At 46.5% G+C, this 12,162-nt stretch overlaps 1 protein-coding gene across 3 annotated transcripts; it reads right to left on the bottom strand.

The window, feature by feature from the left end:
* Positions 1 to 730: 730 nt before the first annotated feature.
* Positions 731 to 10,923, bottom strand: ssrp1a (structure specific recognition protein 1a). Of its 3 annotated transcripts, none has more exons than XM_040174542.2 (18): positions 10,672 to 10,923; positions 9,794 to 9,869; positions 9,130 to 9,315; positions 6,648 to 6,753; positions 6,282 to 6,475; positions 6,100 to 6,200; positions 5,810 to 5,939; positions 5,589 to 5,692; positions 5,293 to 5,421; positions 4,987 to 5,208; positions 4,554 to 4,626; positions 3,181 to 3,313; positions 3,045 to 3,090; positions 2,819 to 2,945; positions 2,397 to 2,564; positions 1,832 to 1,947; positions 1,572 to 1,746; positions 731 to 1,215 (listed from the first exon to the last, which is right to left on the bottom strand). In XM_040174542.2, exons 2-18 carry the CDS (start codon positions 9,845 to 9,847, stop codon positions 1,144 to 1,146), a joined length of 2,136 nt encoding a protein of 711 aa, XP_040030476.1. In that variant the 5' UTR covers positions 9,848 to 9,869; positions 10,672 to 10,923; the 3' UTR covers positions 731 to 1,143. The 3 variants fall into 3 exon arrangements, with proteins under 3 accessions (XP_040030476.1, XP_077957261.1, XP_077957260.1); XM_078101135.1 differs by having other exon boundaries at positions 6,648 to 8,479; positions 10,672 to 10,734; XM_078101134.1 differs by lacking the exon at positions 10,672 to 10,923 and adding an exon at positions 10,297 to 10,500.
* Between the last annotated feature and the right edge of the window lie 1,239 nt (positions 10,924 to 12,162).

The following is a 12,162-nucleotide window of genomic DNA, read 5'->3' on the forward strand; positions in this document are numbered from 1 at the left end:
AGACCTTCAGCAGGAAGCGGATCTCATCATCAAAACACGGTTGGCTTGGAAGGAAACCACACATTGGGAGCATTTAGCTCTTAGAAACCACCCTCAAACCAAACATAGCGGCTCTTTTACAAACCGCGGTGTACTTTAGGACTCGGCCCACTCTTCTTCGTTTAAAACGTCAATCCGACGTCCACCAGCGTCGCCAAGCAGCTTCCGGTGCCGACGTGCACTCCCAAACCACCCTGCCTGGTTAAATGGGCCTAATGTGCAGCGCCACGGGGGACGCAGATCCTGCGGGAATCTCCCCGATGTGCAGCGTCTCTTCTGGAGCGGATGGTTAGGACGCTTTCGTGTGGTGAGAAGCAGCAACACGAGCCAGAAAAATCTGGTTCAGAGTTATGGAGGAATAACAGAACAACATCAGAAGTGTTCTGGAGCGGTTAGTCGTATGCCACAATATCCCTCAGCAGGTGAAGCTTGGAAGATTTTCAAGCGCTTCAAAAGTCCCTCTCTTTAAAGGTCTTTTAATTCAATTGCATTTTTATATTTCAGGTAAACAACATCTACAGCCCAAATAAGTGAGTCATGCAGGTGAACTCTGGATTTGCAGAGCCCTAAAAAAAAGGAAATTTAAATTGTAACTAACTGCAAAAAATAGAAACTAAAAGACTGGTTTGGATTCTCACTCAGCGGCATGATATCAAATGTTGTGTACCACAAATAAACAATGCAGGGCGGCTTTATTGAAAAATGAATCATTTATTTATTCAAGCCTGAAAAGATGACATGGTAAAACACAAACTAACACTCAACTGCAAACTAACAACAAAACAGCTTCACATTCGCTCCTCTTTGTGTTACTGACGTTGAAACAACGAATAACTCGTACACTCCTCAGTGCTCTCAAAAAACCCTTCAGGAACTCATCTCCCAAAGCTGTCAAGAGGAAAACAAGTTAGAATATCACATGAGCTTTGAGAGTCACAAAGTGCATTTGTACTCATAAAGCGAAACTTGTAGTAGAAAAAAAAGAAATAATCAAAATGAAATACAGTTCAAGTTGATTTGTCCATCAGATCGTTCGTGTGAGATCCACGTGGAGCGTATAAATGGTCCTTGGCCTGTGTGCAGGGTGGATAGATGTTGTGGTGTTTAGTCAGACTCTTCCTCTGAGCTGGCAGGTGTGGACACGGCCTCTTCCTCCATTTCATCATCATCCGATTCCTGGTCCCAAAATAGAAAGAACAGGGGGGTTGGGGGGGGGTCAGGTATGCTGTGTCCCGAGAATTTATTTTACAATAAAAACGACAACAAGAAGTACGCTTCGTATGGCAGCATGAGGAGCTTGTCAGCTGATCAAGGTCGACACTGGTCAGGGAAGAAATGGAAATACTAACGTTTGAGGCGTGTTAAGATTAATAAAATAAGAATGACACACTCGCATCATCATACGGGAAGTGGAGTTAATCAAAACCAGCAAGTTTCAGTCGAGCGAACGTTGTGGTGAACAAAGACGACCAGACGGAGGATGAATCCGATAATGGGTCTGTGTTTGGTCGTGGTGTTTTATTATTCCGTACCTTCTTCCTCTTGGACTTGCTCTTGCGGTCGGTGTCCGACGAACTCTCCTCGCTCGTCTCAATGAACTCTCGACTCTTGAAGCTGTCGTTGGCTGCCGCCCGCTCCTTCTCCTTGTCCCCGCCAGCGGACTTCCTCTTCTTCTCCTCCTTCACGCCGCCGGATTTTTTACTCTCCCTAATGGTTGATAAGGGGTTTAGTTTTTTTTTTTTAAAAGACAAATATTTGAGACTGATGACTGGTTTCCTGCTGTGCGCCTCACTTCTTGGAGCTGGATGTCGCTGCTGGAGCAGCAGCTTCTCCTCCGCCGCTCTCTTTGTACTCCTGCTTTGCTTTGTCGTACTGCCTCTTCGCCTCCGCCGCCTTGATGTCCCACTCCTGGAGGACGGGGAAGAGGAGGTTGACCAAAATCACATTGGGAGAAATAATCAAGACTGGGTCTGTTAAAATTTCTCTCTGCACAGCACAAGCTTCATGTGGCACACATGTGAAGAAAACCATCACATCTGGCTGCCATCATTCTTTCCATACTTTAAAATCAAAGTGTTTAGACGAATAAACATAGGCCCACGCTTTTCACGCAAGGAATGTTGTTTTTTCTGCAAGATCCTAAAACAAACAGTGCTCCATTTTTAAAAAAGCTAGCGAAAATGTTCCTTTTTAATCACAATTAAAGAATCAATGATCTTAATGACCCAGACTCATAATGATTGTGTGGAGAAAAAACTATTTCCCTGTACACGTAAATGAAAAGGATCATACCTACAAGTTCCACGTTCCCAGCTGTTGAACTCACTGAAAACATCACTGGGAAACCAGAGCCTCACCTCCTTGTCGTCTTTGCCCAGTTGTCTCCACATCTCTCCGGCCTTCTTGGATATCTCTGTGATGGAGATGCCCGGGTTCTCCGACTTGATGCGCTCGCGGCTTGAGTTGAGCCACAGCATGTAGGCGCTCATCGGCCTCTTGGGGCCGCCTTTGTCTTTCTGCTTTTTCTGCTCGGACAGGACGGGATTTTAAAGCTTATAGAGTGAAGTGATTCAGGTTTTATATATGTGTAGCGTTCTAACATGGTGAGAACTACAAAAACTGCAAGGCTTTGTCTCAACTAGCAATCGATTTACATCAACTGCCATATATATATATATATATATATATATAAATAAAACGCATCAGTTTGCAATTTTAGTGCACAGAAAAATCTTTTCTCTAACATAACCACATATTTGCTCGGGGTTCTCTCGCCCACCTCTCTGCGTGGTTTCCGCTCTTTTTTCTCCTTCACCACTTTGACTTTCGGGGCCTTTTTCTTTGAGCTGTCGTCGTCGTCGTCCCCGTCGTCGCTGCTGTCGCTGGCCGACGCGTTGCTGTCGTACCTGACGCAGAGGAGGAAACGGAAGAGGGAGGTCAGCTGGGCGCAAGGAGCCCCGGTGGCAGATCCAAATGAAGCAACGGAAGAGAAAAGGGGCACTTACTCTTCTGCGATGTCGTCGTCTTCTTCTCCGGGGTTAAACGACTCGTCTAGAGGGCGAGGAGAGACGGGAATTCAGACCTACCGGTCTATTCTGGACACGGCGCACGCCGCTTACCTCTCGGGCCGACTGAACTCACCGCTCTCGCCGTCCGACTCCTCGCTGTCGTTGCCCTCCTCCCTGATCTTGCCCTCGGCTTTCATCCTCTCCAGGTAGGCGTCGTGCTGGTCCTCGTCAGAGTCGCTGTACTCGTCAATCTTACCCTTCATGCCCTGCAAGTGAACTGCATCGTCAGCAACGCGACACAAGCTACGCCACCGCGTGGCCGTGGGAAGGTTTTAGGGCGGCAAGTAAGCATCACTTTCAAAAGCGATTCATCGTTTAGTCAATGAAATGTCCAGTTACGGATGAGTGCCAATCACAATCTCAATTAAAATGGACGAGGTTTTGAATGATTTGGTCCAACACAACATTTTAGTGCGTTTTCATTTGATTGACTAAAGGATTTGATTGACAAATCAATAACATCACCATTATTCATGAATTAAAAAAAATAAATCAAAGTGCATTCTTCTATTTTTAATCTACAGAATCTCCCTCTGACTGTCTTCTGTTGGAAGACATGCTGGATCATGGGAATAGCAAATGGAAACTCTTAACTAACAGCAAATTACAAATAGCTGCCTGATGAATTACCTCTGATGTCAATGAGCACGGGAGGTTTGTTCATTAGAAAAATGCAGTGCACAAGTTTCTTTAACAAAAGATGTCACTCAAGAATAAAACAAGTAGAATTCTCCCGTTTCATTCTAATGTTTTCTCGGACTAAACCGCTTCTCCTCCCGCGCGGTCTTTCCCATCTCCATGCATCAAGCAGCCTATAATTAAACCTCCAACATGACAGAGCAGGCCCATTTATTCTCCTTGAACCCCCTTGAACTGACCCGGTCACCGCGGCAACAAATTGCCTGGTCACCAGAGGAACAGACCTGCCGGACGGACCTTCTATGGGTCAGCTGACCGGCGTTAATGCCGGTCACCACTGCCCGAGTTAAGCAGTGGTCATGCCAACAGTTGCGTTGAGTCTTGAAGGCACACCAAAACCCCCCCGGGGACACACATTAGTCAGCACAATGCAACACCAGCGCACTCACACGCACATTTAGTTATCAGACCCCCACACTGCTTAACCCCCACGTCCCGTGATTAGTCATAAATCATCCAGCATTCACCACTCAGCAATCATGTCGGTTATCTGCAACCAAGACCCAAGATTTCAGGAAAAGATCCTCGGCAAACACACGGACGCGCCATGCAAGCAGAAATCACACCGGTAAAAGTTGAGTTCACACATGACGCCCGAGACCATACCCACCTTCTTCTACAGGGGTACAAGGACACACACAGAGGAGAAGGGCAACAGGCATCAATATCCGGGGTGGAGGTGGGACAGAAGTCACGGTAATGTCTTTGATCACATACTGGGAGACGTTGACGTGACAAAGGAGTTACCTCTTTGAAGCCTCGGTTCTTGATGTTGAGTTTCTTGGCGTTCACAAAGTCAAACAGTTTGCCGTACTCTTCTCTGGAGGAGGGGAGAAAGGGGGGGAGAGGGGGGGGGGTGTCATCGCTGAAACTCGAAGCTGATACACAGCTCAAGGGTATTACGTAAAGATCTACATCACAGTAAGTTCTCCCAGCTATCTCAACAACTGCGGATGAAACTTCCAGGTCACTCCACCGTGTTTGCTGTAAAAAAACATCCGTTCCCCTGGAGCGAACCCGGGCCGCCTGCACCAACCCCCCCCCCTCCCTCCGCGTTTCAGGTTTCTACGATGGTATTTTTGCACAGCTTTGAACACGAGGAACGTTAGGATCTTGGTAAAGTGCACGGGCGGAGGAGGAATGTGGTGACGTGTCCCCGCTGACTCACGGGACTCCTCACCTCTCAATGCTGCTGAAGGTGAACTGATTCCCCTGCTTGGTCTCGACCTCAAAGTCAAAGGACCGCGTGGTGGTGGTGCCTCGGGCGAAGTTGACGCAGGAGATCTCCTCGAAGCGCAGATGCACGGGCGGCTTGTGCACGTAGATGAAGCCCCTCTCCAGAGGATAGAGGAGGCCCGAGGACGCCTTGTAGGAGCAGGTGATGCACTGAGCCCCGGAGTGACTGCGGAAGAAAGAGGCAAGATGAGCTGGATCTGCTTGAGTGTACGAGGAGGGGGCTTCAGGCCGCATCCATCGGGGCGCTTACCCCTGGAAGTTCCCGGGCACGGTGATCTTGCGGTTGACGAGGGCCTTCATCACCCTGCTGACCATCTCATACAGAGACCCCGACATGTTTTTACTGAGTTTTCCCTCAAAGCGGCGCTCCACGTCATCCCTGCGAGACACGCAAAGGTTCACCAACGTGGAAGCAAAATACTTAAAGCGTCGTTCTCGTGTTTAGTACAGTTAAAGTGTCAACCGGATGGTGGACGTAGAAGTCGCCGGTGCTGCTAGACCGCCGGCTCCCTCTAGTGGACACACCCACAAACATCACACACTCACTCGCTCATGTTGAGGGTGAGGGTCAGGTCCTCTTCTTTGGAGAAGAGCAGGATGAGAAAGTGGTAACGTGTCTGACCCTGCTTGATGGGAGGATCCAGACTGATCTGATGAAAAAAAAAAAAAAAAAACGGGAGAAAGAGCTTTAGAAGGGTTGAGAAGAAACTGTTTGTTGGGCTGCAAAAGAAAAAGGCCTGAGAGAAGAGGCCCAGAAGACCACTTACCACGAAGAACATCTGCCTCTGATCCTTGTGTGGCAGCAGGAATAGACGGAGGACCGTGGTGTAGGGGATCTTGTAGTCAAAGGTTTTACCGTGGAGGTGAAGGAAGGTCGGGTAGATCCGGATGTCGTACCTGAGTGGGGCGCGTGAGAGGTGTGTGAGAGCAGCGGCATGTACCACAGAACGTCCCCGTGGTGACGGCTGAACTCGGTCATGTCTGATGACCCAACTACCAGAGCAAACACAGACTACTTGGAGAACATGAATGGGGAGATGTGTGAGTTTTCTTCTACCTTCCTCTGGGTGTGAGACACTGGAGCTCTTTGAAGATGCACACGGCGTCGCCTGTGGCCTGGATCACGTCGGCCTTAGACAACACATTCTCAGCAAACGCCTGCAGGGAAATGACACACGTTTAGCTCTATAAGCAAAGCAGATGTATTTGGTGATTTAAAACCAGCCTGTCCAGCCTCACCTCCACGGGGTCCTGCCGCTCGTCCGTCTGGCTGGGTGGGACGTAGAAGCGGACCTCCATGAGGGAGACCTCGGTGTCGTCGTTCTGGTGAAACTCCAGGGTGACTTCGTTCTTCCCCGTCGCACACTGGGACACGTTGGCCAGCGGGACCTCGAAGGCCGTGCTTTCATTGACCTCAAACGACAGCAGCGGCCCTGCAGTGTGCGTAGAGCGTTGCGGTGTAAATCAAGCAGCAGGGTTCTCAGGACGGGACAAAAATGAAACACATTTTTAGGGTGTTCTTCACAGATGTGAAGACAAGTCGGATTATCTGGAATGATCTGAGCTCAACACCTTCAGTACCCAACATTTTAGTTAGTCCTTTACCCGAGAATTTGGCTGTTCCCCAGTTCCATCCCTTCACACACATGTCCTTCTCCGCCAGCTCCACCTTGTAGTTGGCTTTGAAGAACTCTGAGATCTTCTCAAAGTCCTGATGGACAGAAGGCACAGAGGGGGAACAGAGAGGTGGGGGGAGAAGGAGGGTACGTACATGGAAAAGAATAAAGGCTTTGTGTTAGTCAGGCGGTAAAACACCACGCTGTGACAATCCTGAGAAAAACACCATCCAAAAAAGAAAAAAGAAAAATCAGGGTGCGGTGACGGAGGATTAATTAATCACGCAGCAATTAGAACCACGCCTGCCGCTGAGGCCTCCGGGGAACACTGGAGGTGAAAGTAATCCATCTGCCCTCCGCGCCCTCCTCCCCTCCGCTGACAATCAGCCTGTTTATTTATCCTGCAGGCCGCTTACAACTGGACACACACACACAGCGACAAACACGTGCTCAAATCACACACACAGGCACCGTCTTAGCTGTACAGACACATGTGGAAGTGATTGTGCCGTGTGTGTGTGTGTGTGTGAGTGAACGGGCCGGGGCCGAAACTCTGTGGGAAACAGAGTTTACGCACCTGGATATCTGCCTGTCCATAAGGTTATTACAGCCAATTAGAGCCCAGAGTCAGTGTGTGTGTGTCAGTGTGTGTGTTCATCAGTCTGTTTGTAGGCCTGGATCAAGGTGCCGTTTAGAGCTTGTATGAGCAGATGTGCGTGTTTTCGAGAAAAAAGGAAAAGTTTGTGCAGAAGTTGCCTGTTTTTGTCCATGTGTGCGTTTTCATTCCCCGTGTCCTCATCAGGCCTGTTGAGTGTTTCTCCCCTCCTCATTACGGTTTTGGCACCTCTGTTGTTGCTCAGCTCATTTAATCATAATAAACAGACCCCCCACTACCCACTACAGACACAGGCTTACTCCACACAACACTGTCTTCTATTACGTTTCCAACTACGCTCTCCCAACAACCTTCAACCTCTTATTTCTTAAAAAGCGTGCAGCTTCGCACCAATAGAGGCGGCCAACTTCCTGTTGAACATGAATAGCAAAATAATTATTTCATGACACGGCTCAACGAGACTTTTCGTTGGGACCCAACAGATTATTCTCATATCCTTGTCAGTAGGGATCGGTATAGTTTTATGGATTTCAGTACACTTATCCATCTTGTTCAAGGGTTCTTTGATTATTTTGTTTGATAAAAGGCAATTTAAGAATTTAACATTGCTTTTAAAATAATACATAAAAATAAACAGTATATCTTGATCAGCAATACAAAAGGTTTCAGTATTCACGGACACTAAACAATCAGACTCCGTTGGCATCGCTGACGTTACCTGCAGTAAATAAGGGCTGATGGCAAACAGTAGAAAATTGTGCATTATTGTAGATTCATGTTAAGCTTCTTAGTCAAATGTTTAGATAAATTGTTGGTATTACGCGTCTTGAGCTTAAGTGTACATCCCTTTTGTGAAAGAGACGTATTGTACCATGTTGTGGGCACATAACACATCTTTGATGGGATAAACAACCAGTCAACCAATTATCAAAACAGTAGTTGATAAATGTTGTTCAACTGAACAACATTTTCAGTTGAACAACAGTTTCAGTTGCTACAAAATCCTTTTAAACACAGATGCACGACACGCCACTGCACTCGTTCAACCACGTTGTCTCGGGCCACCGAACAATCTACGGTCGGCTACACAACAGCCTCTCCGGCAGGGAGTCCGTTGTCTTCGGAAGGACACGTGCATGAAAATCTCCTGGACGGCTCGCCAGCGGCTAAACCTCCCGCCAACTCCTCCCGATTACCGACACTGGCTGTGGGATAATAAACAATGACATCACGCCATGTGCACCGGGACGAGACGATCCATCCGGCAAAAAAAAAAAAACTCTTGCTGATTAACCCCCGGAGACGCCACTGCTGCAGGTTATACCCGATCCTCCATCCTCATTTCATACTGGCGAGCTGACATTGCCCATACGCTCAGAGCAGCGGGGGAAAGGCGATAAATAAAAAAAACACACACAACTACAACCGCAATTTCTTCTCCCCCCCCCCCCCACTCGTCGGTGTTCTCAGCCAAATTGTTTCAGTGGATTGATGTAAACAGCGACTCGCATGAGCCGATGATTACACTGTTTATGGAACGCACATGCTCGCGCTGGTTTCCCTCATTAATCCCATTAGGAGCTTTGGAGAGAAGACTCCACTCCATTCACATACTTTTAATAACAGCCCACCGGGTGAGATGGCAGCGTTTTTTGGAAGTTGTTTATCGGGGACCCCCCCCCCCCCCCACCCACCCCTTCTCACGTTACCTCGCTCCTCATAAACACCACGCTGAACGAAACAGCGCCGTTGGTGCGTGCGTGTCAAGACTGTAATGTTCCACCAGTGTGAGTACGGTATCTATTGCGTCACAAAAAGAATGTTATGGATCTCACATGACAAAAATGAAACCTACCGTGTCCCTGAAGCCGTCATATTTGTAGATATGTCCTGAGCCGGTGCCCAGCTTGATGCCGTGACCTAAACACACCCGCCTCCATTGGGCCAGGTTGAGATCGCCCGCCGGGATGCTGTCCACCTTCCCCGTCTTGCTGCTCTTATAAACCACACTTTGTTTGCCGAAACGCAGCCGCCCGTCGTTCTGCAGCGACAAGGGGAAGAGGCACAAACGGACATGGGTAAATCAGAAAAAACAAAACATGTGTTGAACTGAAACTGCCCATTTGGAGATTAATTGTTTTAAGATGTTTCATGTAAAAATGGTAGGAATTCGTTGGTGGTGAATGTAATGAGTAGATTAGCACTCATCACATCCCTATTTCTAAAGGGTCGTCGTGCCAAGTGTAAGTCGCTTTGGATAAAAGCGTCTGCTAAATGACCTGTAATGTAATGGAATGGAATGGATAACTCCTTAAAACTAATTTGCAAAACAAATTAAATTCTACCCCTAATATAAAATTTAAAAAAATCACGAATAATTAACAGGATCACGTTTCATTTTGAACATTACACGGCTACATTCAAAGACACAACCTGTAATAAAAATATATCAGTGTATACCAGCGTGTGTGTGTGTGTGTGTGTGGACATGGTAACAGCTGTCTGATGAGGATACTGACCCACGAGCCTTTGACCTCCTGGTAAATGTCGCTGAACTCCAGCGTGTCTCCCATCTCAGCTACAGGCGAGGATCCTCTGCGGACAGAAGAAGAGTTATCACGCAGAACCGAACAATCCGACGGGCTTTGTACAAAAGTCACTGGGCTCCATTGCGTCTGGAGCATCAATTCCCCACGTGTCTTTTTAACAGCTATTATTTCTGCCACTGTAAGATGAAAACATGGTCAGACACTTAATGAATTAGGGGATGAGTCCACAGAAAGCTGCCTTGGTGTGATTGTTAATACCACGCACTGCATGGGATGTCTTTGTTTTTATTTATTTTATATTGTGGCATGCCTTACTAGTGCAAGCAACCGTTACTGTGCACTACATTTGAAGAACCGGGTGGAATTGCGAGCTAATTTTTAGCAAACAGTTTACGCTAACTGTGAGCCAACAGGGACATCCACCATCCGCACATTTACATTGTTATTATCTTCTAACATAAATCAATAAATACCCGATAATACCCGTTGACCGGTCCAACAGTTGTTGGGTAAAAACGACAACTAACGTCCACGATGTGCTACTAACAATAGCTAGGCTAATTCGAACTGCTCGCAGTGCGCTTATTTTCAACTACGTTGCAGCACGGAGTTTAACAAGCAACACTGACCACAAGCACCGCCCGAATAGAGACGCGGTGTGCATCATTCCAAGCGCTCTAGTTGGAGTAGGCCGGTGAAAAGAAATCAACAGAGATTCAGTGTTCATTTTGAAAGCAAAACAGCTCCACGCAAAGCACGCCGTCGAAACGGAGTCCTTGTTAAATACAAACATACCAAATGAGTTAGTAAACAAGCGCTCGAGTAGAATTTTAAACTTCATGTCTTACAGTCAACGTGATGAGAAGCTTCGCTTGTTTCCCGCGTGTTGCATCGGGAGCTAGCGCGACGTCACCGGAAAGAACCAGCAACTAGTTGTATTTACTTCCGGTTTGACAAAGACTTTTCGCTTCTCGCTTGAAAACAGCCGGTCGGAAAATGTGTTTTTCGACTGAGACGTTTTTGTGGTGAATAAACTCTTGAGCTGCTTACGACAACCGCTGTTTGAAGATGTAACGTTACGTTGAAGTAGTCCGCCTGCAGGGACCACTCATCACCACGAGGTGGCACACGACCCTTCTCATGGAACGTTGGCAGTTATATAAATGTAAAGGGTTTTATATGTTCTATTATATTTCTTTCTATGGTCAACATAGAAAATAAAACGATACAGTAGACAGAGAAGAACAGTACCGGGGTTTACATCCAATTGTGTATCAATTAATAGGAGTGAAAAATGGATATGAAATAATTTACTTCAGTGACGGTCTTGATATTTATTTGTATTTTGAAACAGCGTGATATAACAAACTTTTTGTGACTGCGGGGAGTACCTGGATTAAATACGAATCAAAGAATATTCTACTCACGTGCAGATTAACATGACTGGAGCTTTTTGACAGAGATAAACCGTTACTTTCCCTTTACCCACTGATTGAAGTCAGTTTGTAGGCCCCTTCATTTACTAGAATATAACACATTAATTAAAAACACGTGGCATACACTTAAATAATGCAACTGATATAGACACACCTTTAGAACAGGGCCTCGGTATATTCAATTAGGAAGCACAGTGTAAATGTGAGACCCCAAAAGCATTTAAACCAAATTAAATCAAACCACTCTATGGAAAAATATTTAAATTGGAACCCGGACAAATCGTCATCGTCGGTTCGGCTTCTACTTGAATTTCCAACCTCGTGTATGCAGATAATCACGTGCGTGCCGCGGTGTGAGCCCCGGTGGTATGCTGAGTGACAGCCGAAGGCGAGAGAAGAAGATCTCCGTAATCCAATTAAAAAATAAAAAATAAAAGCCGAAGTATGAGGGGAGAAGAACGAATGCAGCAGTCAAATACTTGTACTCGTTCCCCTTTCTCATGTTTCCTAACGGGTGTAAAGTGTGTGTCATGCTCCATTGACAACGTGTTTTTCGTAATACAGTTTATGTGAGGCCTCTACATTTATAGGCCCCAGCGTGCTTATAATATTCCTGTCAACAACTATGCACAGGAAATCTTCCCTGAATTTTATTCGTTTATTCCCTGATATTTTTTTGTTATTCATATATACCCACATGTTATTTCAAAATGACGTTTGGCCTTCCTTGCGTAAAAAAAAAGAAAGATTTTTTGTTGTTGTTTTTAGTGTTCTAGTCTCCCGAGTAGGCCGCTGATGGGGAACAAATAGACGCCTATACAAAAAAGGCAAGAAACGGCCTGATGAATTAGAGAGAAAAAAAGCCGAAAATGGAATGTAACTTCTTCTTATTTTCAGGATGAT

The sequence above is a fragment of the Gasterosteus aculeatus genome, chromosome 4 (genome assembly GCF_964276395.1).
Source record: "Gasterosteus aculeatus chromosome 4, fGasAcu3.hap1.1, whole genome shotgun sequence".
Lineage (NCBI taxonomy): Eukaryota > Metazoa > Chordata > Actinopteri > Perciformes > Gasterosteidae > Gasterosteus > Gasterosteus aculeatus.

Bases quoted from the DNA above. Each gene is read 5' to 3' on its own strand.
- ssrp1a (XM_040174542.2), bottom strand. From the start codon at position 9,847: ATGGGAGACACGCTGGAGTTCAGCGACATTTACCAGGAGGTCAAAGGC. The intron at 5,940-6,099 runs GTAGAAGAAAAC...CGCCCCACTCAG, and splicing joins TGTCTCACACCCAGAGGAAG to GTACGACATCCGGATCTACC. The intron at 2,565-2,818 runs GTGGGCGAGAGA...CTGTCCGAGCAG, and splicing joins AGCGGAAACCACGCAGAGAG to AAAAAGCAGAAAGACAAAGG.